At 40.9% G+C, this 27987-nt stretch overlaps 1 protein-coding gene across 4 annotated transcripts in view; it reads left to right on the top strand.

The window, feature by feature from the left end:
• Ppargc1a (PPARG coactivator 1 alpha) overlaps window positions 1-27987 on the top strand; it is a 107084-nt gene that overhangs the window by 15546 nt on the left and 63551 nt on the right. For all 4 annotated transcript variants that reach the window (XR_013092208.2, XM_076865366.2, XM_076865365.2 and 1 more), the window contains exon 2: window positions 2907-3086. Coding sequence is in view for 2 of the 4 variants with exons in the window: in XM_076865366.2 (XP_076721481.2) it covers window positions 2907-3086 (180 nt within the window). In the remaining 2 variants the exon portion in view is untranslated. The remainder of the gene's footprint in view (window positions 1-2906; window positions 3087-27987) is intronic.

Below are 27987 nucleotides of genomic sequence, written 5' to 3'. Positions count from 1 at the left end.
CACCAAGACTGTCATTCTTTATGGCCCTCCTCGCCACCCCCTTCCCTTGTCTTGACTAATTTTTTTTAAAAGAAGTTAAGATTCTCTTTTTTTTCATTAATATAATTAATGTGGCTGAGTACACTTTTTCTTCTCTCTCTCTTTAAAATTTACCATCAAAACCTCCAAAAGGCTAATGGAGAATTATACTTAATTATAATGATTCATTATCATCAGTGCAGTTAAGCTAATTTATTGTCTCCTTCTTAACTAAGAGAAAAGTCTGTTGGGGTGAAATAACGTACAATAATTAGCCTTTTGTGTTTAGTGACTGCTTTATCCTCTTAAATCTTATTATAAAATTAAGGCTACAGTTGTGACATAGCTGTCATCGTTACAAGGAGGCACTAGAACGAGGCTGTGTGAGTGCAGTCGAGCACACCTGTTACAGATGTATGGGGAAGTCATAAATATCAGCGTGTCAGATGAGGACAGTTACAGGGCTCGGACTGTGTCTGCCACCATCCAAAGGCCAAATATAAATTAATAACAGGGACACTTGCTACGACTAATGTGTTTTAGATTAGCAGAATAATGCCACATTCAGAAGCACTGATCTTATTAGCATGTCAACATTGGCAACAGCACAGGCACTTTTCGGAACCATAATATAAAGGCATAATAGGAGTGGGAGAGCTGGAGGAGAGAGAAAAGGATGTGGACAAGACAGTAACACACAACAAATTGACCTGGTCTAGTCAATGGCTTTCAAAAGGGACTTACACGTTTCTGGAAAGTTCTAGGGTTTTGTACAGGGTGTGCCTGGAGAGGGCAGTTAGATATTGTTCACCAGTCCATTGGTATGACCTGTCAGTATTCCCAAAACATGGTTCCTGAGCTCTACAACGGGAACTTAAGGCAGAGGTAGACAGCCAACATTTTTATTTGTTGATGCTGTTTATGCTTGATTATTTTAAAGGACTATCCCCCAGTGAAAACTTAGTATTTTTGCACTGTAGGCAAAGTTCTCCCCTTGCCTCTGAATGGGTGGTGTTGAGGCAGAGTTGACGCTGAGCGTGTGTGCTTGGACTGTAAGTAGGGTGGGCCAGAATGTGCCCGGGGAGCGTAACACCCGTAACAAAACAAGAACACTGGACTGGGACGAGATCTTCTCTCCTGTCCAGCTTCCATGGCTTTCAACATAGTTGAGTAGACTGATCTGTAACTTTGGGCTCATATAATAAAAAGGAAAGACCAATAAAATGATAAGGAAGGAGTTTGGATAGAGAGGACAGCCCTTTCCTTCCATTACCTTCTGCCTGCAGCTGGGGACCTCACGGGGCCTGTGTCCTTAGGGAAGAACTGCAGTGATTTGCAGACTCCTCCCATTCTTCTCATACTAACTGCCCACTCCATTACCCAGGCCCTACTTCTCAGTGTGTGGCTTATCATCACACTGCTGCATATGATCCGTGTAATGCAGCCTGCCAGGGATGACAGGGGTGCTTGAGGAAAAAGAAATCTGCATAAAACTTATTCAAAATCTAAATGTCAAGGGATATCTGCAACTTCATGCCCAAGGACTGCGTGGATGTGAACAACTGGACAGCATCTCTCCTGACCTCGTAAGGTAGAGGCAGGAGGGTCCTGCTTCTGAGTGGGAGGCCTCGATTCAGACAGCTTGGCGCACAGGTAGACAATGTCCCTATGACTCTGGCATCCCCAGACCCTGGACGTAGGAGTTTCTGCAGGGTTCTTTATGGTATGCAGCCTGAAATCAGCCATTAGTTAGCTGATTCAGTTCTAGGAGACCACTTCATTGGTAATGGGGTCCACTTTCCTTGGAAAGCACCAGGGCAGGGCAGTTAAATGATATCTGCTACACTCAAGGAAGAAAAAGACTATGGCAATCTAAAATGGCCTTGGGGACAAGCAGCCCAGCTGCAGTAGAGGATATTTAAAACCTTGCAATATATTGAAATAATTTTATAACTCCAAACGAAAATAGCTATTTTGAATTTATTTGGAACATAGTTGAGATACACCTGAATAATGAACAAAATATAATTGTGGTGTGTTGTTATTGTGACTCCTCTTTTCCAGGTGCCAGGTGATCCCAAACACACACACACACACACACTCACACACACACACACACACACACACACACACACTCACACACACCACATCTTATAAGTAACTCAGAGTGAGGTATAAAGGCCGCATAGAAAAAAAATATGATTTTCGTTCTTCATCTCAAGGAACCTGCTTTGACCTGTTAAGGATGAAGTCCAGTAACTCATAAAAAGTCAGTGAGAGTAAATGATTTAAAAAATAATTCAAGAGGACCACAGATGAGTCAAAGGCCTTGCATCATTAGTTGCTGAATGAAGGATAAGGATGACAATGTTTAAAAAGAGTCTAAGTGGAGAAAGTTCTCCTCATGTAGTTCCTGTCTTCTGTTTTTCACGTGCCAGTTGTTTAGGGAAAGTCCAGTAAAGCATGATAATTCCAAGGTAAAATCAAGCTTGTGTTCTTCTCTAAGAGATCACACTCTCAGGGTAGAGTAAGATTTTACATATAGTTAAGCACAAGACAGTCTGATGTGATAAGGGCCAACTCTCCAAGCAGTACAAGCATGCTGTGGCTTTCTAACTGGAAGACTCAGAGAGGACTTCATGAAGTACTTATCTTGGATTTAGAGATGGAATTTTGCATGGAATAAATCAAGCAAAGTATCCTTTGGGAGCCAAGTGGGAAAAGAATTTAGGGTGTTTTCCCTGGTGATTAAAGCCTCAGAGGCCAGCTTTGGTGGTGTCGTTGAATTAACCAGGCTTAATTCCTATCACATGCTATTGTGGTTTAATACATTCCTGCAGTTAATGAAAGCTTTTTTTTTTTTTTTTTTCCTTTTTTGCCTCCTGCAGTGTGCTGCTCTGGTTGGTGAAGACCAGCCTCTTTGCCCAGATCTTCCTGAGCTAGATCTTTCTGAACTAGATGTGAACGACTTGGACACAGACAGCTTTCTGGGTGGACTCAAGTGGTGCAGCGACCAATCAGAAATCATATCCCACCAGTACAGCAATGAGCCTGCAAACATATTTGAGGTAAGGACCTCTTTTGGAAAGTTCATTTCTCCTTGACCTTGGCTTGGGCCAGTCTGACATAGGAGAGGCCTGAAAACATCTTGGGTTCTTACTGTATGGTCATCAAAAGAGTTTTTGTCATACTTTCTTTTTGATGGTGAAACAATATTTTGGAAAACAAACAGTTTTTTTTTTTTTTTGATAATTAAGGGGCTGAGAACTGACAACAGACTGCATTAAATTGTGTTGAAATACACGGGGTTGTGAAAGAATTGATGACAAGAACAAAAGTCTAAACCTGTTTATATTCCAATTTCCCATGGAGAGAGTCTTAGCCGTAAATGGTGACTAATATAAATTAATATTATAGGAAGAAAAATTTTAAACCAAAGGTTTAGAAATCTACCTTTTTTTTTAATCAAATAGGTGAGCAGTGTTGACTATTAGTCTTATATTTTTGGTACATACCAATAATTTCTTTGTAGGTGGAAATTTATAAACTCAACAGATCTAATCTATATTTACAAATTAGTCAAAATTCATTTTCCTTTCAATAGTGAAAATTACCTCCCAAACTCTGGATGCTTATTATATGCTATAATAAAGAATGTTACCCTTCCCTGATGAACATGTTGTTTATAGAATAGATGTACTTTCTTGCAAGATCAGCATTCATTTGCTTGAAAATAAATCATTTCTTGTAGGGACTTACAAGTAAATTGAATCAAGATTGCAAAATCACCTAATTTTCAATATCAGAAGTACCAATGCTATCATCATGAGCTAATATTTTTTTGAGAACCTACTATGTGCTGACTCTATTCAAAGCCTCCATAACCCACCAGTGAAGAACTTTATTGGTTGTTTTCAATGTTATTTGATTAAAATTCCGAGTCTTTAAGAAAGTCAATATTATAATTTTAATTGAGTTTTTCTACCAATTAGAAACTCATGGAAGTTGCTGAATAAATGTTTTTTTGTATAATGAGCGAAGGATGAATATAGTAACATTGACAACCATAATAGTAATGACAACAGTGGCCAACGTGTTGGAACACTTTCCCATCATCTTACACATTCCTCAAAACCACCTGTTGTTTAGGTACTATTAGTATTGTTCCCATTTTACGTATGCAGACATGGAGGCTCAGAGAGGTTAAACAGTTTTCCCAGAGTCACACAGTTGAAAAATAAATATGGCACTTAAATTCTAAATTTATCTGACTTCGAAGTCTATATCATTGATTAAAATAGGGAAACAGTGAGTTCGGGTGATCGCCATCCTTTAGAAACATGTATGAAACTGCTTCTTTGCTCAATACATTTAAAAAAATAGGACAGAATCTTTCCTTTTGGTGTTGTTCGATGTGGAGGCTGGGGCAGCCTGTCAGGCAGTGGGGGCTCTGCCCAGGGTGAAGATCTTGTGACAGGTCTGGAGCATTAAGTGGGTCTCACAGGAATGCTTCAGGTAGGGCAGCGAGGGGGAGGAACCGCTGAAGGTCTGTGGTTTCTATGCTTTCCCAGGCTTTTCAGCTGGGTCTTAGAAAGTTCATGTGAGGACTTGGCCGGTTAGAACTGGTAAATTGAACATTCCTCATTCAGTACACTCGTCAGGTTACAGGCCCATTCTAAGTCATGCTGCATTAAATAAACAGTGCTTTAAAAAATGCCCGTCTCTATAGACCTCTTATCTAATAATCAATCCACTGCTCCATATTGGGTCAAGGCCATGGTTTCTGGAGATAATGGTGGGGGATAGAGGCGTGGTCCTCAGTGCCTCCTTACACTTTCAGAGAAGTCCACTTTCTTCCTGGCCTTAGGTTCCCATATTTGCTGTGGGGTGCCTACCTGGGGTCTCCCCGTTTATTTCTTCAGGATGCTTCCTGTCGTTTATCTACCTATAGATGTTTAATCTACACAGGAACTCTCCTTTCTTTCCCTATATAACTTTCAACAACTGATAGAATTGTTTTTAGTGCCCCAAACACAAGGATTACTTAATTCAATCTCACGTGAGATCATTTTAAGCCAATAATTCTCAACAAAAGCAACACCCCCCCCCCGCCCTCAGATATTTGGCAGCTTCTGGGGGGGTGTGTTTGATTGTGAGGACTGGGGAAAGGCGGTCCTACTGGTATTTAGTGGGCACAACTGGCATTGAGAGCTGGCACTAAATATCTTACAATGCACAGGGAATCTCACGACAGCACAGAGCTCTGATCTCAAACGACAGTGGTGCTGGGGCTGAGAAACCCTGTTTGTTTGTTTAATTGTTTTTGAAAGTCTCAGTGATCTGACCGATTCATCCCCTATTTGAAGTGTAAAAGATAAATTGGTCCGATGGCTGAGACCAAACACAGTGAGGTGGTGGATATCAGGAATGAGAAGCCACATAAGATTATCGAGCTGCTCAGGGCCTCAGTACTAACATGTCAGGTATGCTCTTAGTGACAGAAAAAAGAAATTGACTGTTTAGATAATTCCCATTGCAACGTCTCTGATGTCACAGGGCCCGTTCTTCTCTGTCCAGGCAAAGGTTAAGGTCCTCTGTGGCAACACGCAGCAGCGTCATGAGCATTTGCATAGAGTGATGACACCTCTACTCTTTGCCCTCCAGTGTTAAGCGCAGACATCTCTTCTGTAATGGGAAAAGAAAGTGTGTTTTGAGCTGAAGTGAAATTCTAAAATTGGTCTTCCCCGCCAAAAAAAAAAAAAAAAAAAAAGTTCACATGCAAGATAACCTTTGAATAGCCACAGCTTTGCGTCTCTTCCAAAGCAGCGCTTCAGAGAATTCCTTTCCCAGGGCCACCCTTTCTAGTGGACTGTTCCCTGGTACACAGCTCCTCCCTCCTCTCAAAGCCCTGTGTTCTCACCTAAGAAGGCTTCTACCAGCAAGCCTAGGGCCACAGCTCTGCCTTTGCTCATCTGCCACTAATAAGCATTATCTACCTCTGGTTCCCAGAATTAAAAAAGCATTGAGCTGTTCAACCATTTCCCTGACTCAAGTAGCACTCTGATGACACCCCTGGAAACTGTCTCTGGGATTACTAAATTCTAATCAAAGCAGAAAGTGAGATTGAGGGTGATGGAATGGTGTAGCAGACTGCTACAGCAAGGAGAATACATGAAAATCTCTTCCTCTTTTATTGGAGTTGAAATTTAATTTTATTTAACTTCTTAAACATAAAACAAATAATAATAAAGAAAAAGAAAAAGAAAGAAGCTGCATGTCCCAACTTGGGAAAGAAGACTTCTGAGTGGGTGTAAACTGTGCTAATGTACATCTGTACACAGTGGTTGGTTAACTGGACACACAACTGCTTGCACAACCCATGTCCAGATGTGTAAATGCAGGCCACCAGGTACAATGCAGAAGCTCCATTGAAAAACAGACCACAAGTCCTATAGGCCCAGCCTCTAGTGAATCAGATCCATGTGTAAGGAAAACAGGATACTGTCCCTGGCTGGTAGCAAGATTTATGTTTCAGAATATTGCAACATAACTTCCTTCCCTTTCGCCTTTGTGCATTGTATGAAGAAGGAGAATAAAGGCTGCTTTTACAGCCTGGTAGTGCGTAAAGATGGGTGGTATGGGGTTCATTTCAATAGCGCCATGGGCCTCTCTGCATCATTGTGGGCCCTTGTCCCAGATTTATTTTCTAATACCTGCTTGGATGCCTCCATGATACAAGTGAATAGCCATTCATTCCCTGGAACTGCAGAGTGCAGCAACTTGGGGTTCCTTAGGAGAGTAGTGAGTGACAATGCCATTGTCCCTAGGTCTTCACTCATGACCTCATCTGAGTCCTGCCTTTGCTAACAGGGAGAGGACTCACAAGCCGTGTCCGGCAGCATTGTGCTTGGTAATTATGAGAACTCCGGAAGGTCCGAGGGGGTGACTTTTTGTAGGAGGAAAGTATGGGGTGGTCACGTGATACCTGGGGATAAGGTGGCCTTCTCCGTGGCACCCAGGAAATGAGTGGTGAGAGCTTTCAGGAAGACTTGATCATTCTGGTGGGAACATAGATGATATATATGTTTTCTTTTGGCTTTCCATTTTATTTTAAATTTTTAAAGAATGAGCACATATTATGTACCTATCAAAAAAGTGAAAATAACAAATCTTGGCAATTCAACAGACCATGAGAATTTGGAGAGCAGGGATTCTGCCTGTCTTGTTCACTGAAGGTTTTCTAGATGTTTGCTTAGCACAAAGTAAGTGCCTACCAAGCACAAAAGGTCTACTTTCTAAAGAAGTTTAAATGCTGTTTGGGAGGGAGCATGAACAAATGTAAAACAAAAATTAGCAAACAATGCAAGACTGTGTGTAGACATAAATGAATGTGAGAGCATGTTTTGACTTATTAGCAATTGGAAATCAATATGAGATGTATATTCATGTGTATATACGTGAGTATATGTACACAGATGGAATTATAGATATTACACAAATTAGTCATTAGAAACCATGACAAACTTTTGTGCGTATGCATGTGTGCACATGCTTACTGAAGAAGGAAACAGCAAGAATAAATTCACCAAGGCTGGTGAGAGAATGAGCAAAGTGTTTTCATAAAGGAGGCATGGTTGTGAGGAGCTCAGTTACTCTAAGTAAAATCTATATTAATGGGAACACAAGAGTAGGGAAAGTAAGTTTGGATGTAGGGTAGTTATAAAATTATTGGGAGCCAAAAGAACCCATTTGGAAGTATACAGAGCTTACATGGTAGAAATTAGTATATAACTGGAGGTTTTTCTCTTTTTTTTGGAGGAGAAGAATGTAATGCAGGTGCCGACTGTTTTCAGAGGTATAGGCAAATAGAAAGTATGGGAGCCAGACAGCAGGCACTGCTATATGCCAAACCCCAGTGTGATTCAGGGGCAGGGAAGGGACAAGGTGATAGCAGAGGGGATGGCATCCAGGGTACAGACTCCAAACTCCCTGAAGGAAAATTCCATCACTCCTGGTCATTGTGAGTTGGGTACAGAGGGAGGTGCAAGGAATGCTAACTCAAACATATTCCCAAGAGTCAGGACTTCATGGATGCCATTCCTGGTGACGTGCCCATTTGCTTTAGGAGGCTCAGTGCTTTTTCAGACTTGAATCTTTTTACAAAGGGGTTCTCCATCTCCCTGCGCCTCAGGGGCAGAACATATTTAACCCAATCCACAAATTTACATGGTGCCTGCTTTTCCTCACTTGTCTCCTTGGAGGAAATTCTGCAGCCTTCCATGGTAATGAATTCCTGCTTCTGACTGTGCCTGTGGTCAGACAGACTTTTCTATGAATGGCAAACCTCTTGGAATTTTAACAAAGCAAACAGACAGGAAAAAAAAAAAAGTGTGTGTAAAAACAACCTCACCTTAATTTAATCGTCAAGAGAATAAATTCTCCTTTGTTATGTGGAGAGACTGAATGAATTTACAATAATTGCTTTTTAAAGATTTCTGGAATTTCCAATTTGCCATCAATAAATGTTTGTCATTTAAATTAAATTTATGGCCCACTACCAGATTTTTGCCACACTTGGTAATGACACTTATGGAGAACATAGACTTCAAGTAAGAAAATAATGGCCATTTAAGTGGGGAGATAATTGGCTGTAACATAAGAACATTGAAGAATGTTGAAACTCATGGAGACTTATGGAGTATTTTAAAAATTTATGTTGTACTTATCTTTGCATTTGTAGTCTACCACAAAATTCCAAATTCTGGGTATAAATCAGTTAGATGTTCATCTTGGAGACTCACAAATCAGGAAGCAACAATCTAATCCAGTCTGTGTGCTGTTTTATTTTCATCTTCTACCGTCAGTTTATCTTGCAGGGAAACTGACTAGTGGTGCTGTGTGTGTGTGTGTGTGTGTGTGTGTGTGTGTGTGTGTGTTTGTGTGTTCATCTATATACCTTAAACACTGTTTCAGACTTCTTGGTGTGATAACATCTGACTTATCTTGGGAACATCTGGTTTATCGCCCTATTTCCTCCCCACCATTATGCTGACCAGTGGGAAAATATGGTTCAGGAATTCCAGCCCACAGGGCTGTGCCTATGGTATCATTCCCCTCCAGGGGAATAGCAGGTCACAGGATGCAGGTTCACCAGCTCTAACTTTCTTGGTGTGGCTCTTCCTTGTGGTCACAAGATATGAAGTTGAGTGCTGTTTATTGTGGAAGCTGATCCAGTTGTCAGCCTTTGCAATCTGGAAAGTGAGAATCTATAGGTTCAATCAGGCACAATAATTTTAGAAAGTAGTATTTTATGTTTTTAGGGTAGAGACCAATGATTTCTTGTTAGCTGCTCTGGACACTCCAAGAAGTGTAGGTGAGTCATTTTATGGGCTTGTCTTGGGCTTTTCTAACCTCACCAACTCTCAAGTGGGTAATTTAAATAAAACTTCCTCTGCCTGGATCTCTTTGAGGCCAAAAAAAGTGGAGACTCAAATTCACACAAGGAAATCTTGGAGTAGAATCAGGGGGAAAAAAAAAATATGGCTCATTGCCTTTTAGGTTTACTTCAAAGATATTAGTCTAGGTGAGAGAAATCAAGGTTCATTCAGGACGCTGTATCGGATAAATGGTCTATTTGTATAGCAGCTGTGTGTGCTGGGCAGTAACCATGTACACATGCTGGATTTATTTACCCGTGTACCTCTATCTATATGCCATGCCGTGGAAGTACAGCCCTGCAGATGGCTCACCTCTGAATGAGATGAGCACACGAAGCAGATAAAAAGATAAAGAAAGTTAAAGACCACGTTGTTAAACTGAGAGCCAAATTGTTCCTCCACCATTCCTTATCCCAGACTTCACATCTTTAACAAGGTTAATTTGTCCCTGTAATTATGTTCCTATTCTTTTAGCAATGAAAAATTTTATTGTGAGTTTTATGAAATGAATTGCCCATGATGTGAAACAATTTTGTAAGGACCGTTTTTATCTTCTTCCTTAACCTCTCAGGTTACTTTTAAGACTGTGTGCTCTCAGGTACAGCTTGAAAGCCAAGCAATACACTGTGTTTTTCTGTAGGCTGCAAAGATGCTGACTTATAAGGAGTGAGGACAAGAGCTAGGGAAAGCACAGGGCGAGATCCACCGTGAAATACACACACTTACTCTTGACAAGGGCAAAATTTTTCAAAGATAAGTGACTTCTTATCCATTAAGTTGTCCCGAAAAGATGATAGGAGATACCTTTATGCTTTTTCTTTTCCAAAATGATAGAGGAATTCACACAGCTTCAGATTCTATATACTCATGTTTTGTAGACCTGCCCATCTCCATTACTACCACAAGTTATTCATTCAAGGTGTGCAGCCAGGTCGATTAATGAATTACCAGATCTTGGGGAAAATGACCTGGCCTGACTTTTATACAATTACCTTTACTCTGCTCCTCCTCCCGCTCACCACTCTTAGCTCTAGAGTCCCCTACCATGTTTTTCCCCAGAAGTAGCTTTTGTAAAGCACTTGCCCACCGCCCCCGACCTTTTTAATTCTCTCCCAAACTTCTACTCCAAGGCAGTCGTTGAAGGGGCATTATCAGGCTGGTGGAGCCTGGAGGAGGGAGGAGATTCAGTAGCCAGATCCCTGGTGGACATGGCCCCTCCCTGTGCCATATCAGCATGATTTACCCGATCCCCCTTTTAAGCTCAGTGAGTTCTACAGGGTTCTTCACGCAATAGACAGAGCTGGAGCTCTGAACTTTGAAGGAAAGCCTCAGAGCTATTTGCAAAATGCTAGTGCTTAGTGAATACTAAATTACATTTAGGAAATAGTCCACGGCTACCAGTTATACTTCATTTTTATTCTTGACACAGACACCTAAATCAGAGAACAGTAACATTTCAGAGATTATGGAAGCAGTTTGGGTATGTTCCAACACCATAATAGGATCAGAATTTTAAGGCCTTTTATATTATTACCAATAGTCACTTAGTTTCTACTGCAGTGTACTTTGTAGGGAATTACAGCTTTTACTAAAAAGATTAAAATGCTATTATGCAAATGATTGCAGTATGTTATTATGTTTACAAATTAACATCCATGGCTCAACACACAAATTAACTAACTATTCTATCTGTGTTATTAAGGATTTAATAAAGTAACTGTTAATAAAAATGGGTAGCCTGGAACACTTAATAAGAAACCAGAGTGATTTAACACATAGAACTAGAGCATTGGGTTTAATGTTCTAGGTGATGTAATGGTAAAATAAAGTTGAGCAAAGCTCATAGAAGAACCAGAGTGTGTGAACGGCAGCGCTGCTTGCCTGAGATGCTGATGAACTTGAACTAAATAGCTCGGGGCTACGCTGTACAGTGGGCAGCATGTCAATAAATCTAAGCAAAGCACACAAAACATCTTCTATTAATAAATAGTTTATTGAAATGATAATTGCCCTCCATTATATGTCTGGTATGTTTCATACTCACCGGGAATACTTACATTATTCTAAAATGGAGCTCAGAGGAAATTTTGCAGTGGTGAACAGGATTTAGACGCAGAATATCACTGCGTGATAAAAGAGGAGAAAGCCAGCTTCAGACTAAGATGACTTTACAAACAGGCTGCAAATTGCTATTCCTGGCTGTTCATAAGAGATCATAAAACCAAGAGATAAGAGCCGCCAAGGTCTCTGAGAAATGAATGTATGTGATTATGTTATCTCGTGGGTTGGATTTACTAGACAAACCAACACCACCTTCACTTTAGCCCAACAGGAAAAGTAAAAGAGATGCAGATTTTGGATAGCAAACTTTGTTGGAATGGGGGAGAGTTCCAAAACTCTGCAGTTAAAGTGGTTCAAAAGATCCTCTGCTGGGTCTGAAAGTAAGAGGTAGGGGTATCATCTAGTAACAAACAAGAAACAAAAGAATTACTGAAAAAGTCCACAGAAAAGTTAATTCGTATTTCAAATATTTTGAATGAATTTGTTTTTCTTACTCATCAAAGATGTTGAAGACTTCTGGGGCTGGAAACAATTCTCTGTTTAGGTCTACCTCCTGAGGGCTGCTATGTTGAGCCTCCCAAGCAGGAATATCTGAGTGTAGTCAGGAAATGTACGAGCAGGAAAGCGATCACAAAGTTGGTCAAGGTTTGTGCCCTTGCATACAATACAAGCAATTTATTTTGTTCCAAATAGCACCTCTGTTGTTGGGAAACCACTTATGCAAATTTTTGATATCTAGCTTTAGCAAGGTGCCTGGTTCCTTCATTTCCTTCCACATTTGGATAAATTGTGTTGTTCTTCACTATTCCAAATTTGTCCTTGTGGAAGTGAACACTTGCAAATTGGTTGAAGCTCGCTAAGAGACAGAAAGGGAGGGGAGGAGGAAAGTGAATGAAAAATCCTGACCAAAAACAGTTGCTGCAACCGTTCACAATTTGATGGGTTGCGGCCTTGTCCAGATCCCAGGCACCTGATCAAGAAAGTAGTACAATCCTGTTATGCTATGCAGCAGGCATTCAGAAAATCTTGCCAACATTCACCTGACATGACCAAGGGTTAAAGTCCTTCCTTGCTGTAACTTTGTACAGAGTGGAAATGTGTGTGTGTGTTTGTGTGCATACATGCATGCACACACACAGTTAAATATATATGTGTGTGTATACGCACACACACGCACACACACACACATATATATAATTTTTTAAGAAAAAAGATTAAAGGGATCTTTGCCATAAAGGGTGGTAAAATAATTATTCCAGCAGACAACTGTCTTGGCCCATGTTTAAACAGAGCTTTAAGGACACAGTGTTCTCAACACTCACGTATCTAAATACAAACCAGTGTCAGCTGCCATGCAGACCAGAATGTAATAGCTTGCTTTCACATAGGTCACCGTCAACCCATTTTGGTCACAGTCACACTGCACATCTGTTTCTGTGAGCTGCAGCTTCTTAAGGTGGCATTTGGACTTCGTAAGAACACAAACAACCGAGCTATAAATTGCCACTGCTGGAGTTATTTTGAATAAGTGTATACTGTTTCATATTTATAATGGTGAGGCTTCATAATATTCACAGTGAATATATAACACCGATCAGTTCAACAAGCATGAAATTGTATGTTGTCAACTTGTCACATAAATAGAGTCATATTCTGGCTTGCGATAATGTTGAACTAACATTTTTTTCCCCCAGAATTGTTGAGAGGGTCACCAAAAAAAAAGTGGGGCTGTAGCACTTGCTCTGGGTAGATAAACAGTCAGGGCTATTATAAAGTTGATATTCCTGTTGATGGACTTCCTTCTCTCCCCTCCTTCCTCAGAGCTAGCTCTTCCTGGGTGAATGCTAATTGGTTAATCTGCTGTGTCTTTTCTGTCACCCAATGGTATCATTTTCAGCCAGTGCTTGGTGGATTTTGTTGGGTTGTGTATGTGTGAGTGGCATATTTTTCTCCTTATAATAATTTTTGGGCTCTTTTTTCCCTCCATGCCTGTAGTGCAAATCGGTGCTAATTGTCATGAAATTCCCTCCAGCTTTCTCCTTGCTTTTGCACCCCAGTTAACTCTAAATTCATTACCAGAGCATTAGAAAATAGTGACAGCCAGAGACTTTGTTCAAACTTTCCTGAGACAGAAGGTTTAGAGAGAGGCAGGAAAAAAAATTATTGAACCAAATTTTCAACTCACTGAAATGAGAAAAGACAAATGAAATGTACTTGCCAGTAGCTAGGGAGCAACTCAGAGACCAGTTTCCACAGTGGCTGATATTTCTGCACCAGAGGCATGAGTAGAGACTGATGCAAGTATTTTTTTCTATTATTTTTTTGCTTTTGAGAAATTCTTAGATGTGTTAAACTCTCCCCATCTTTTCCCAAATGGCCTGAAGACAAGAAGGCGTTGCAGCCTATGTCTGCAATCATTTGGACTTACCTGGTTAAGTCGCTCACTTCAAGACCTCAGGAAAGAGTTTTGGGTCTTCTAAAGCACTATGCAGATATTACTGAGGATTTGTGCTAATCCTGTTCTTTTCATCTCATATCCCTTGGGGTAAGGGTGGTCACATTTTCTCAAATGAGAAATGAGTCACTGGCCAAAGCTCTTAGTTTCCATCTTTTACACATTTTCACATTTCTTCATGCCTGTGGACTTTAAAAGTTCTTCCCCTTTCCCACTGATGTGTTTACCCTCTCATCAAAAGAAATGATCATCGACTGTGAGCATGCTTGGCTTCTGGCCCATTTCTGAGGACATACTAGTTAAAAGTCGACACAGTCCCTGGTTCCATGGAACTCATGGTTAGTGTTGAATGCAAACCTTTAAAAAGAGTAAGAGAAGCTCACAGATAGACAAAACCTAGCAAGGATTTTCTCCACCCCTCGGTTAACCCTGGCCATCACTAACAGATAAATTCTCAGAAATACCTTCATCTAAGTGGAATCCTACTGAAAACTATTTCTCCTGGCTATGAGCAACTTCTATTCCCCACCAATAGCCCAGACATAGGGTTCAACAGAAGCAATGCAAGGCTTACAGTCTTTGAAATTGGGAGACCTGGAACTGAGGTTGTCCTGCATGCAGTAGTAAACAAGCTTATGAGTAAACAGGTTTACTCGTTGGAATTGCTGAAGAATAATAAGAGGACTCCATCCAAAGGGGAGAATCCCAAGTGTCAGTAGGAAGTTCTTTCACCAGTGTACAAGTCTGACGTAGCCAGAATGCAGCCCCCTGGCAGTGCGTGAGGGGCTTCTGTGGAGAAGAGCCATTTTGTACCCTGTAGGCCTGTTGACCTTCCTGAGAAGGATACTTCAGTCCAGCTGGAAGGAGCGGAGCCCGCTGCTGGCCTGCCGCAGACACTCTGTATATGTGGTTCTTCTCCCTCTTGGAAACTTTGTCTCTGATTTTGTCTCACCGCCTCCAGGGTGATGCCATCCTCCTCCTCAGAAGGGGCCTGAGCAGAAGAATGCTACTGACCCCTGACCCCTTCTCTCTCAGGAACCAAGCATCACACCCCATAGGAAGCCCTGTTCCGTTAGGTCTCTTTCAGATTCCCATAATACTCTAGCTGCAATCTCTTCCGCCTCATCCTTTCTGAGAAGTATATTTTTACAGTCGAGTGGCCCTTGCTTAGGGGAAAAAGTCCCCTGTTACAGAAATGCCCTTAGTTTCTCCATGGGCCTAAGGATATTGGCTTTGCTGTGTGTCACCTCATCTGCTCAGACGTGAAGTTGGAGCTTCTGTGTTCCAGACATAGTTCTCCTGGGTGTCTGAGGATGTTCACCAACTCAGATTCTGTCTAGAAATGTTGTCATATCAGGGTCCTCTTGTGTCTTGCCAGCCTGTGCTTAGTAGGGACACCCTGCTGTCCCCTGAGCTACATAGCTCAGCCTGGTTTTCTCTTTGAGGTAGGGTTGCCTGGTGGGCAGCTCCTGCTCCCATTGGAGAAGAGTCTGGCAAATGCCTCAGAACTGGAAAGCAGTGATGTTGCCTAGGATAAGTAGCTTCCTTCTCCTGCTGGTCCCCAATTCCAGGGCACTGCGTGCAGCAGATTTGAGAGTTACATTAGGTCACAATGCCACTGTCTAGCTCCTTTAATCCTATCACCCGCAATCCCAGCAATGTCGCTGAGGTGGCTGCCCCTGTCCTAAAGGAATTTGTGTCAAATTTCTCCTGGGATAAATCTAGTCTGGACTGCTTTGCAATATTTGTTCAAACTGGAAATTTGGACAGAGACATTCTGTCCACACGGAGTTAAAGAAATCTCTGTGTTTAGATGCATTAGGAGGTAACTAAATGTTGCCTGGTCTCAGCAGATAACTGAGTCTATGAATCCACATAGCACATGCCCTGCCCTGTTTAGTTTTGTCTTTGAATGGCAAATGTGCTTCTTTTCTGAGTCAGCAGAAGGAATGATACCCTCTAATGGGACCGTATGACCTCTCTGCTGTTTTTGTGGTCAAGAAAAACAAAATGCCCTTTCCACATTTTCGGTTTGGTTACTGGTTCGTTTTTATTTCCTGCTGGGAGTTCTATGGTTGAAAGAGAAGATGTATGTCTTGTAGATAGTATGCATGTTTCATGTAATCAGAGGGCTATTTTTATAGTTCTCACTAGAAAACCTCATTTCTCTGCCCATTATTAACGTAGTCTTTAGTAATTGTTTTAAACAGCCGAGAAATGCACCATTTTGTAAAGATGTCTTTGAGAAGCCAAACTAGGTTCAGAAAAATTCCCTCACACCTAGCTCATTTTATTCCCAGATAAGCTTCTCCCAGCCCTCACTTAGCACTTTCTTCCTTTTGTTTAATTTACAGTTTAAATGAATCTAGTTACCTGTTTCCTGAGCACATCAGACATGAGAATAAATGATTTAGCAAGTTAATAAGATGGTAAAGGAGAACATAGATGAAAGAATTGACCAAAAGATAAGACTAAAAAACTATAAAGCCTTAGCAAACACTCAAAATATAACTATCTGGGGCCATTTAGTTAGAGGGCAAATAGCTACAGCTTCTTACAGTTATTTTGCAATGTCATACAATACTACAAAAATCAATTCCCATAATTTTTAACATGGGGGAAATATGTAAATGATTTTGAAATCTTTCTATTAAAATACTTTGATAAAATGTTTGCTGCTTGCACAAGTCAGCTTTTAAAATTCATCTGCGTAAGTGCCTATGTCTGTTAATGCCTGATGATGAAAGAGAAAGGTGCACCATATGTACAACCTGTACACGTGATTTTGGATTTAAAATGTTTTATGGAGTCTCTTGATACTATCCTGTAAGTGTTTCCCATGCAGTGTGTACATGGTCAATAAGAGAATACTCCAAGAAATGTTGAGGTTAATTTGAAAATCTGTTAAGAATACTTTCTCCTCTAGTAAACACAACTGTTGAGATTTACTCCACGAAAGAGACCACCAATTCCTTTACCTGTCAATTGTAAAGCTCTTTGGCTAGAGAGACATTAGTGAAGACAAATACAACCAATAGAGTTAACATCAAGTAGGTCATTCCCCACATTACCTTAAAATGAAATTTTTTACATGCCTCTCTTCTTTGCTTTCCATCTTTATCCTACCCAGCCTCCAAATAAACCACCACCCCAACAATGCACAATGTGTTTGTACATAGGCACGTGGAGCACATTAAATCAAAATATTAGTACCAAGAGTAATTCCTCTCCTTTTCCTTCCCATTTTTTTTTTTGAGTCTCTTATAAATAAAAAATCACCCACCTCAGGGCTTGCAAAGCAATCATTAAAATGTGCTACTTGGTTTTGGATAAAAGATTTCAGTTAATATATAAGACCAAGTTCCCTAAATCTAATTTCTGTCTAGAAACTCAGAGAATCCTCCAGCTGTATCTTTTTTTTTTTATCCAAACTCTCGCGACTGGCTCTGGTTCCTTGCACCTGGAAATGGACAGCTTGGGCTTCTCTAGGTGGAGCCTGAGTCTTGGTTAGGTCATGACCCCTCATTAATATTCAAACTTGGGCAGTTTCAAAGAGTGCTGTCCTCCTTGTCCACTGTAAGCTGTCCAGCTCCCCTGGCACTTTCTCACGCTTATCCTTTGTATGAAGGCATTTGTGTCTCTCTTCATGTCCCTTTCAGGAGTAATTCTTCCCCTTGTTCAATTTTTCCCCTTTCTCTTTATGGCTGTCATAATAGCCCCTGATGCCGTCAGGCAGCCATGACCCTGTCCATCACTCACCTGCAAGCTATTCTTGAACCAGTGGATGGTCCCTGAGCGACCGGATTAATTGCGCCAGCGGTGGGCCTTTCCACCGACCTTTCGTCTCGTAGCATAAAAGCTGATTCCGGGCTGTGTTCAAGGCAGCCTGCCCTGCCATCTCCATCCCCTCCATGGAGCCAAGCCGTGGAAAGGAGAGCATCAATGCAAATGAAGGGCAGAGCAGGAATACAAGGTGTGCGGCGGGGGTTATCAGAAATTAAATCAGTCCCCTTTGGAGTGCCATTGGAAATGAGTCTTAAGGAGGGGAGAATCCAAAGGAAATTTTCCATAGATACCATTTCCATAAATGGCATTGTGACAATGTGCTATTTTAAAGACGGGTTGTTTTGGTCTCTGTTTAGTTGGAGCCTTTACCAGGCACAGGATAAACTATTAAGTCCCTAAATTTAGGAAGGTATGTGTGGCCCTCTTTGGCACAGAGCTGTGGTTGTCTCAGGTGCCAAGGAGCATCTTCTCCTTCCGCTGAGGGCTTTCGATTGCTGTTTAGGTGGTACCTTCTTGACTGTGTCTCTTGAACCATATTATAAACCACACAAGAGAAGCTGGCACCTCCTCACCTCCTCAGTGCCCGGCTTCTTGTGATGCACGTTGGAGCTCTGTCCTATACTTGCTAACCCATGGACTTACAGTGGTTCTGCTGAACTCAGAGAGTGAGAGTGAATAAAATGACCTTCCCAGAGATTCTGACCAATCAGGCTAAAAATAAGACATGTCAAAGATCTGAGAACATGTTCTCCAAGAGATGGTTTATAAACAGAGCCAACAGTGACAGCAATATGTGGTGTGTCTGCCAGAGTGGCTGTGAACTTGTCTTCTAACTCACTGGTCGACTTGGTGTGCAGATTAAGATAGATAGTGGGGCAGTGGAGAGACATGTAGTTGTATTAAGCCATTGCATGTCCACAAAGGCATTGCTAAGGACAGGGAGCATTTGTTCTTGTCCCCTACAGAAGGAGGACATTTCTCACACTTAATGAAGAGCTGAAGAACAGGTACCTTTCAGGGGTTCTAGAAAACTCATATAACTTCTGCTTCTGTACAAGGAACCAACTGTTACCTAGGAATTCATGAAATTTCAGGTCCACAAATTTCCAGCAAACTCTTCCCAACATTTCCCATATTTCCTGGTCAGCTTTGATTCTTTCAATGGGTTCAAACTTCAAATTTTTTTTGCAGATATTTTGTTATCATTGCTGTAGTTTCCTTGTCAACAATTGCAATGAAAAGAATTTGCCTATTATGGACAAGTGATTGCATGATTGCACCCATTTACTGTTTCATAATTGTACAGCAGTTACCTGATTTCTTGGAAAAGTCAAGCACAGGGGCTAGGGAGAAGTCCTGGGGTAGGGAAGGATGGTAAGTCTATGGCTTCTGGGCTTTCTGGAAGTTGTGAATTTTCTTTGGATTATGATCGTAGGTACTGGGGTGCAAAGATAGCAAGAAGAGGATCCCCTTCACTTTAATTTTCTGGCTTCTCCTGGTTTATATTGTGCAGTTGAATTTGTGGCCATCTTGGCTACTTCAGCAGGGGTTTTGTGAACTTTTCTGGAATGGAATCGAGAAGCTGGTCAGGACTTGAGGATGACTTTGCATGTTCAGTAAGCTCTGAGGATGCTCTAGTACAAAAACTAATTTCACTCATTCTTAAATTGGCCTGATGATCACCTACTTAAAGAGCAGCACCTACCTAGGAGACACTGATGTAGGTGCTCATGGTACAGAGGTGTATCATGCATATGAAACGTAAGATGCAGGGTTTCTCCTTCAGAGGTCGCTTTCGTGATGGTGGCCCTAAACCACAAAGGGGAAGAGATCAGCAGCAAAGGTAGAAAGGAAGCACCACCCAGGACACTAGGAGAGGAGTAAAAAGAGGAAAAGAGAGAATGGACTCATGAGGCCCGAGTAAATCAGAAGTTCAGCATATTCATACTTATTTATGAAATGTAGTAAATTGCATTTCCCACCTCTTAGGAGGAAGACAAGAGAATGGATACACACAGTAGGTTCTTTATAACATGTTTTCATGAATTTGCCTTCTAATGAGCCTCATGGATGCCTGCTTGGCAGTCCAACAGCTCATTAGATATTAACAAAAGCAGCCCAGCTAAATAAGAAGGGTTCCTCAAACACCCCCGGGGCAATATCTCAGAGCAAATGTGACAAATAGAATCAGAAGTGAATTAAATAGTCAGCTACAACAAGACAAACTAAAAAAAAAAATTAAAAAAGCTCTGAAATGACCAAAAATGGAAACATATTACAGTTATCTGCATTCACAGTACAGAGCAAGTTTGGTCGTATTTAAGATAATTCTCTAGTGCCTGCTATTTTTAGCCCAGGGGTAAGCTCCTCTAAGAGTCTTCCAGTACTGCATCCCTTTAACCTGGCCTAACAAACTAAGCCAATAAGCTGTCTGATTTCCCTGTCCGTCCGGGAGGAAGAGAGATAGCTAAAACAAACCATTTGCGGGGAAAATGTTCGGCCTATCTTGTATTAAGAGCTTTTTTCATATAGATTTTTAAAACATCCCAATATTAAGTGTTGCCTGTCAGAGACCAAAATGTCAAGCTTTGCTGTTTTGAAATTGTAGGCTCATGGTTATAAAAAGAGGATTTTATAGGCCTAGTCTAATGGAAATAAACATTACTCCATTACCTTCAGTAAAACCAAGTCTTTACGGCTCAAGCTATCATTATTAATGTCTATGAGAAGAAAGAAACGTTTCTAGGGGTTTATTTATTTTTTTAGGCAAAGAAAGACCGGCGAGCTGTACCATAGCAAATGAAAGTTTTCTTAAAGCTTTCTCCTCAGTGACTTTGCAGTGTGTAATTTAAACACGGAAAGCAAAGAAAATGCAGTTTTGAAACTCTGGGCTGGCTATTCCTGGTGTCTTTCGTTCTTACATATTAACAAGTCTTTGTGAGACTATTGCTCTATCAATTCTTGTCTGTCTGTCTCTATAGAGTGTATACAAACAACTTGATCAGCTCTTTAGTGTTCAGCACCTCCATTGTATGTGTGTGTGTGTGTGTGTGTGTGTGTGTGTGTGTGTGTATATGTAGGGGTATAGGTGTGGATTGTACAACCACCTGTGAGAATTACAGAACTTCACGATGTATTAGCTTTTATTCATTTCATCAGGCAGGGTTCTGTTGATGGATGAAGGTTAAGATTATTCCCAGGTTGACTAGTGTACCCAAAATCAGAAGAGTACAATTTCCAGTCTAGTGTGGGATAGATTTCAGCCATATATGTTACCTGTGAGACAATCATCACCAGATATTTATTTATTTTTATTTTATTTTATTTATTTTATTTACTTATTTGTTTTTAATGATTCTTTTTAGTTATACATGACAATAGAATCTGTTATGATAAAATTATACATGCATAGATGCATATGCTATTCTAATTATACATGCATAGATCATATGCTATTCTAATTAGAACCCCATTCTTGTGGATGTAGACAATAGTGGTATTCACTTAGATATTTTCATGTAAGTACATAGGAATGAATTCTATGACTTGCAAGTCCAGGTGCAGTGAGTGGTGGAAACATGTCAACACGAGGACCCAGTCCTCAAGCAGACGAGTTGCTGAATAGCAGAGATGAGATGCCACACCCACAAAATGGCAATGGAACAAGTTTGGGACCCGTGTAGAGATCCCACTATGTCCCAGACACCATGCCTCCAGTCTCCTCTCTTCCAGAGTCTGATCCCACCTGAATCGCCAGGTTTCTCATGAAACATTTCACTGGGGCCATACAAAGTGCCAGACAGTACCCTTGGTTGCACATGCTTTCCATCTTCCCACAGATTAGGAATTTGGAAGTTAGCATTTAACCACAACTCCGATTTCCTGGTTCCCACTGCTTCTCCTAAGTGTCAGTCAGGTGCAATTGGCATTTTCTATCTGGAAGCCTCAGAAACACTGGCCAGCCGCATAAACATCTCTAAGATGTATTTGCCTGATTGAGATACTCTATTGACTATTACTGGACCAAATGGTGCTTGTTTCTGCAGAAAGCTGGCGTGGTCCAGGCTCTCCCGGCCTGCAGTTGCAGACTCCTGCCAGTGAGGTGCCTGGAGCCTTGCAGGCTTGTGCTTGATCTTTAGTCCCCTTTAAGTCTGGCTGTTAATCTTTAGCACAAGGCTGACGCTGCAATACAGCGCATACCAGGTTGCCTAACTTCTTGTTTGTGTGTTCCCAGAGATCAGAGCCAGGTTGCTGTTTTTCCCCCAAACTTGGAGCCTTGGGTCACTGTCTCTGTCCGTCCTTTGTTCTCCATGTAGAGTCTGTTGCTGAAGGCTCCCTTCTTGTCCTTTGGTGAATGTTCACAACCTTCCATCATGTTTTTGAATACTCCCTCACTTGTACTTTGGTGTTCCCAGGTACCCCTCCCCCTCCCCGTGTTGCTCCCATCCCATACGTACCAGATCTGATCATGAATCCCACCATTATTTTTTTCACCTTCTGCTATGTACCTAGAACTTTGTCAGAAACTATGGTCCATATAAAAGAAGCATAAGAACTTTTAAGAATGATCTTTCTTGGGGGTTACACAGCTTTTTGGCAAAAGACTCACTCAAGTGACTTTTTGGCAAAAAGACTCACTGAAGTGGGTGATTGTCACTTGACAATGGACTAAGTCACTCAACACCACCCTCTTCTAAGTTTTCTATGGAATTTAAGAATCAGTGAGTTAGCCTCACCTCCAGTGTCCATTAGAAACTGGTGCATGCAGAAGTATGGCTATTGGTAAGATATTAGCAACAGAGAAAGAACCCTGCCCTGGTGCAGGGTGCCTCTGAATAGACTTCCATAAGCAGAACATAAAAATGTTAGTTTTCTTCTTGTTATTATTATTTTAACACATACTTATCACTTCTGTGTGCAAGGACTTATGTGTTAAAGTGAGAAACTGATAGGATAGTATTAATGTATGAACAAGTCACAGTGATGAGGGGAGTCCAAGCGATGATTAGGAAACCGGACTCATCGGGCAGAAGACAAGCCAGGTACAAGTGAACAGAATCCTAGAATTATGTAGAACTAACATGAGCTTTAGTTTAGCATGCTAATTGCACAACAGGGGAACTGAGGCCCAGGGCTATTCAATGACTTGCTTAAGGAACATCCATCTTAAGTCAGGACAAACAGGGTGAGGACATCCTAAGGTTTGCTGGGGACCTAGGACTCTTCTGGAGACCACAGGGAAGAAGAGCTGTCTTGGACAGAGTGCAGGTGGGGGCCCAGGAAGGAAACTGTTGTGGTTTTCAAGCTTGAGGTAATGGGGCTTGAATTAGGAGGGAATGGGGACTGTGAAAGGAAGGGATGGATGTGGAGAAAAGATCGATAAAGATCTTTATCATAGAATGTGATAGGTTCGATGCTGTGGTGAGAGACGGTGGAGTAGAAGTGGCTGTGGCTTCACGCTTGGGTGATTTGGAGAAATGGGATCAGTTGAAGAAAAATAAGAGGATCAGGGAGGAGCGAAGAGGAAGGATCCAGAGTGTGACATGTGTGTATTGCCAGGCATGTAGGCTGGCTGCCATTAGAACAAAATATCATGATGGTTGAGCTCTGAGTAGTTTTGAAAGCTGTCCTAAAGAAAACATTTATTTGGCAATATACTGGAGGAGAGACATCAGGGGTCCCCTTTGTCCCACTTATTAAAGGTGATTTGCTTTTGCTTCGAGGCCAATAGTCTACTGGAATCTTCTTGCCAATAGTAATGGTAGTTTTGGTGGGAATTTGCATGTGCCAGGCCCTGAGGTTAAACATTTAAAGCTATGTTTTAGTGTAAAGGAAAAACAAAAGCAAAACAAAAAACTTTAGCTCTATTAAGTTAAATACTAATCTCATCTAATTTTCTTTATCATCACCACTATGGGTTGGAAACATTACCTCAGTTTACAGGTTGGAAAGGGAGGCTGAGATAAGTACCTCGACCAGGGTCAAGTCACAGAATGACAATCAGAAGAGCTAAGGTTGCCTAACTCCCAAAGGTCAGTTCTCAACCACTTGTTATACTGCCTCTTAATGAATACCTGTATGCCTGGGCACCCAGTTTCTCATCTCCTCCTTCTCCTCCCAGCCCCTTTCAAATTTTCCCAATGCCTGGAATTATTTCTATCTTCTCATTTTCAATCTGTCTGAATTTTAAAATCACGGGAACCTCTTGAAGTCAGGAAGTGCTTTCTGATTAATTCTACCTCTCCCTCAACAGCTGGCAGAGCTGCCTGATCTTGTCCGAATAGATTTGGTGTCATTTAGTGGAGAGATCAGAATGAATCCACCCTGCTGCAGACTGGTCAGCGGATGAGAGTTCATGCCCTACTGGACATTTTCATTTGAAAAGGAGTATACTTAAAAGCATATATTAAATTGGTCAGGCTAGGAACTGTAGGTTCTTCACCCTACTGTGAATACTGCTGATACTTGTTGAATGATTGACTAAGATTTTTGTTGGCATTTGGTTAAGAAGGAAGGCAATTACAAAGTATTGATAATGCATCCTAAACTTGGCTTTAATGTCCTTTATTGGACTCTTGGGCATGCCTGTAAATTAGATTCAATAGAATATGCCTATTAGAAAGTCTCCTGAAAGATAAGTTTAGTAGGAAATAAAATTCTTTTAAAATTCAATTGAAATATACACATACTCCCAAATAAACTCTTGTAGGGGAGGGGCACCAAATCATTTTACATTGGTGGATATGCATTTTTTCTTGGTATTTTGGCTTCTTTGCTTCCCAAATTAAGTATTGAAATTGTGATATATTCACCTTTTTCTTATGTACAATTTTTTTTCATATAATAGAAGTCCAATAAAAGCATGCCATAAACCTTTGAGTTATTCCTCAGCTAAATTATAAGTCAGGATAATGATTTTTATTTCTTTTGGAACCTGTGTTCTCCTAGAAATTTTTCAGTAGCTAATTCAAAATCAAGTAGGTAAAAGGTACTCAGTAGCTGGAGAATGACTGGACAAATGAAGGACACTGAATTTGTGATCTTTTAAACCACCCTGGAAAAATTACCTGGGTAAAAAGATCTGTTTAGTAGCTGCTGGGCTGGGTCTGGTAATTGTATCAAAATCTTCAAATCAGTCAGTAATTCAATTTCAGTTTATTTATTCTTCGTTGTGAATAACACAGGTTTTTGTACGTGTTTAAGATGTACAAAAGATGTTTAGGATAAAGTGGTGCCCATTTTGCATTTCTGGTTACGTTTATAAAACAGTGTTTTATTGCTGTCTAAACATGAGAGTGCCACTCCCACTGCAGCACGTTGAGAAAGAGCTGGTGTGTGTCTCTGCCCTTAGTTTGAAATATGTTGTACTTGGAGGTCATAGTGTTCTGGTTTGGGTAGCAAATTATTGATCAGGGTATTATGGTAACAGCTATACTGCTGAATGAATGAGGATGAATATCCAAGAATGCAACTGGTATTACCTGACTTTGTGGAGGCTGGTCAGCCATGGGGCCTCTGTAGGAATGGTCAGGAAGAATATTATCAACACTTATCAGACACATGCAAGTCCATGGTACCTAACTCCTCCATTGAACATTATTTGCATTCTCGCACTGATCTCTGCCTGCATCTATCTTTTTACTCTTTCTCTACATTTCCTTTGACATTTTAGATTCTTTCTGTTGTTCTTCACTCATTCTTTTTTATTCTTGCTGAAGCAGTCACATTGTCATTTATTTTTTGAAGGATTAGGGGGAAACAAGATCATTGCTTACATCTCCATGCTCTTGAGTTTCATGGTGCTTTTTCTAATGTCATTGGAGACTTCTTTTAAAAAATTATTTTAATTGCGTACATTTAAGGTCTACAGTATGGAGTGTCCATTGTGAAATGGGTACTGCAGTCAAGCAAATTGACATATCTGACACCTCGGATGTACCTTTTTGTAGTAAGAGCAACTAAAATCTATTCAGCAAAATACTTGTTTATAGTGTTATTGGCTTTGGTCCTCGTGTGGGAAATTAGTATCCAGACTCTTCATCCTTCCTATATCAGAGTTTGTACCCTTAGGCCTATGTCTCCTCACTTCTTTGGCCCTGCTCCTGTTCTGCCCCCGATAACCACCATTTTATCCAGAGTCTTCTTCATGGTCTCCTACCAAAGCCCTTTTTGAGGTCCCATTCTTCTTGAATTTTCTATGCTATTTAAGTATTTTCCATTTGTCTCGGTTGTAGTGAAAATTTTTCCCTGGGTTTTTTTTTTTTAAATAAATATTTGAGTTTTTGTTAATGTTCCTCTTTACAGTCTCCCAACTTTTTGAATACATCTTCTTTGAACATACCTTTTCTTTTTCCTTTGCAAGGAGACCCTGAAGGCACCTCTGCCTACACTTCCAGCACTCATGCAGACTAACGCTAACCCAGCAAGCTCAAGACCACGTCTGCAGTGGCTCCCCAGGGCCTCTGTGTCTGACTGTGTTAGCATCACCACTGAGCTATGAACCTTGTCTTGGCCTGACTGTGGGATGGACATTTTTAAGCAATACCTCCCTCCCTGATTAAAAGAGGAACCCCAAGGATGAATAGTACAGGAAACGATGCTTGAACAGCTTCCCAGCAGCACTTAGTTCCCTGGGAAGTCTGCGAAGTCCACTGTTTCATTTGAACTGTGCACTGGAATGGGCTGGTATTAAAAGTCATTATAATAATACCTTAATTTATATTTATAAGCATATTCATTTATAACATATAAACATATTTAATATTACCTTAATTTGTGTTTATACTTAACTTATTTGATAAAATATAAATTATATATTGATTTACGTAAATTTATGTTTATATTTCAACTCCCAGAGTTAGTCCACACCAATTTCACCCATTCTTTCTGTCTTCCTAAATGGACTAAAAACCAAACGTTTTGGGGGTGTGGAAGTGCGTCTCAGAGTTAAGACCCTTGCTGATACACAAACTAGCAATTGCAAAGGTGGGATTTGACTTTCAATCTTCTGAATATTAAACACATTCCCAGTTTTATGATATTCTTCTACACAGCATTTTCCATATGCGTGAGGGAATGCATTAAGCCTTTAAAAACCAAATGAGGGCCGTATCTCCACTTCACACTGAGAAAACAGTGACTAGAGGCTTCCAAGCTCCCTGAGGTCAGCAGTTCTTTTTTTCTCCTTCGCTTGTGTGGAGGAGGCAAGAGGCAGTAGAGCAAGATGGTTATATTGGGCCCTGGAGTCAGAGAAGCCTGAATTTCAAAGCCTAGTTCTACCACCATGGATACATTTCTCCTTTCATAAAATGATGCTGGCCTCACAGGGTTATTTGTGCATCCACCAAATATTTACTGACCATCTATCACGTGTGAGAGTCTTTTAAGGGCAGAATAATGAACAGGAGAACCCAATCCTGGAATGGGCTGGTGTTAAAAGGCCCACACGGGCCTTTCATTGCAAAGACTGTTCATTGGGTCTAAATGAAAGGGCATTGAAAGTGCTTTGCCCAGTGCCAGGAACAAGATGGTCTTCAAGAATATTTTTTTGACAGAATGGATGCAGAGTCTATAGACACCTGGGGGTAATGGCATTTGCCTTTCTTCCACAAATACAACCAACAGGAGAGTCAATATAATATTAACAAAGCTATCGCTTTACCAAGCACCATTTCCTTCCATGGAAACCATTAATAAATTACTTATAGGAGATGAGATTTATAATTTAAGGTTCTTTGGTTTCAAACAACAACAACAACAACAACATAATAATAATAATAATAACAACAACAACCTAATAACAAAAAGAATCAAATTCAGCTTTCTCAAGCAGCGGGCAGAGGATATCTGCGGTGATGGAATTGATGAGAGGGTGTTGATTTAGATTTGACAACTGAAAAATCTGGAGCCTGAGAACTGGACTTCAAGAAGATTCTGATCAGGATTCAGCTTCCACTGGGCTTGCCTTGGGTCTGAGCCAGCTCTCCGGAGGCAAGGAGAGAGTGAGGCTTTCTGCCTACTGGCTCTCTGCACGTGTCCAGTGGAGAAAGGATGTTCTGTAAAAGGAAATTGTGGTGCTGTTACAAACATGTTGGGCACTCAATAAATAATGCATGATAGCTCTGAGGTCTGCAGGCTGGATGTGAGATCTTGTGAGCAGAGACTGCTTGACAAGGAGAGGAAGGGGGTTCTTGTTCCCCACTAAACAGTGGGAATTCTACCACCCAGTGG

This window comes from Callospermophilus lateralis, chromosome 8 (genome assembly GCF_048772815.1).
Source record: "Callospermophilus lateralis isolate mCalLat2 chromosome 8, mCalLat2.hap1, whole genome shotgun sequence".
In the NCBI taxonomy this organism is placed as follows: Eukaryota; Metazoa; Chordata; class Mammalia; order Rodentia; family Sciuridae; genus Callospermophilus; species Callospermophilus lateralis.
This window is presented reverse-complemented; position numbering and strand designations above follow the sequence as displayed.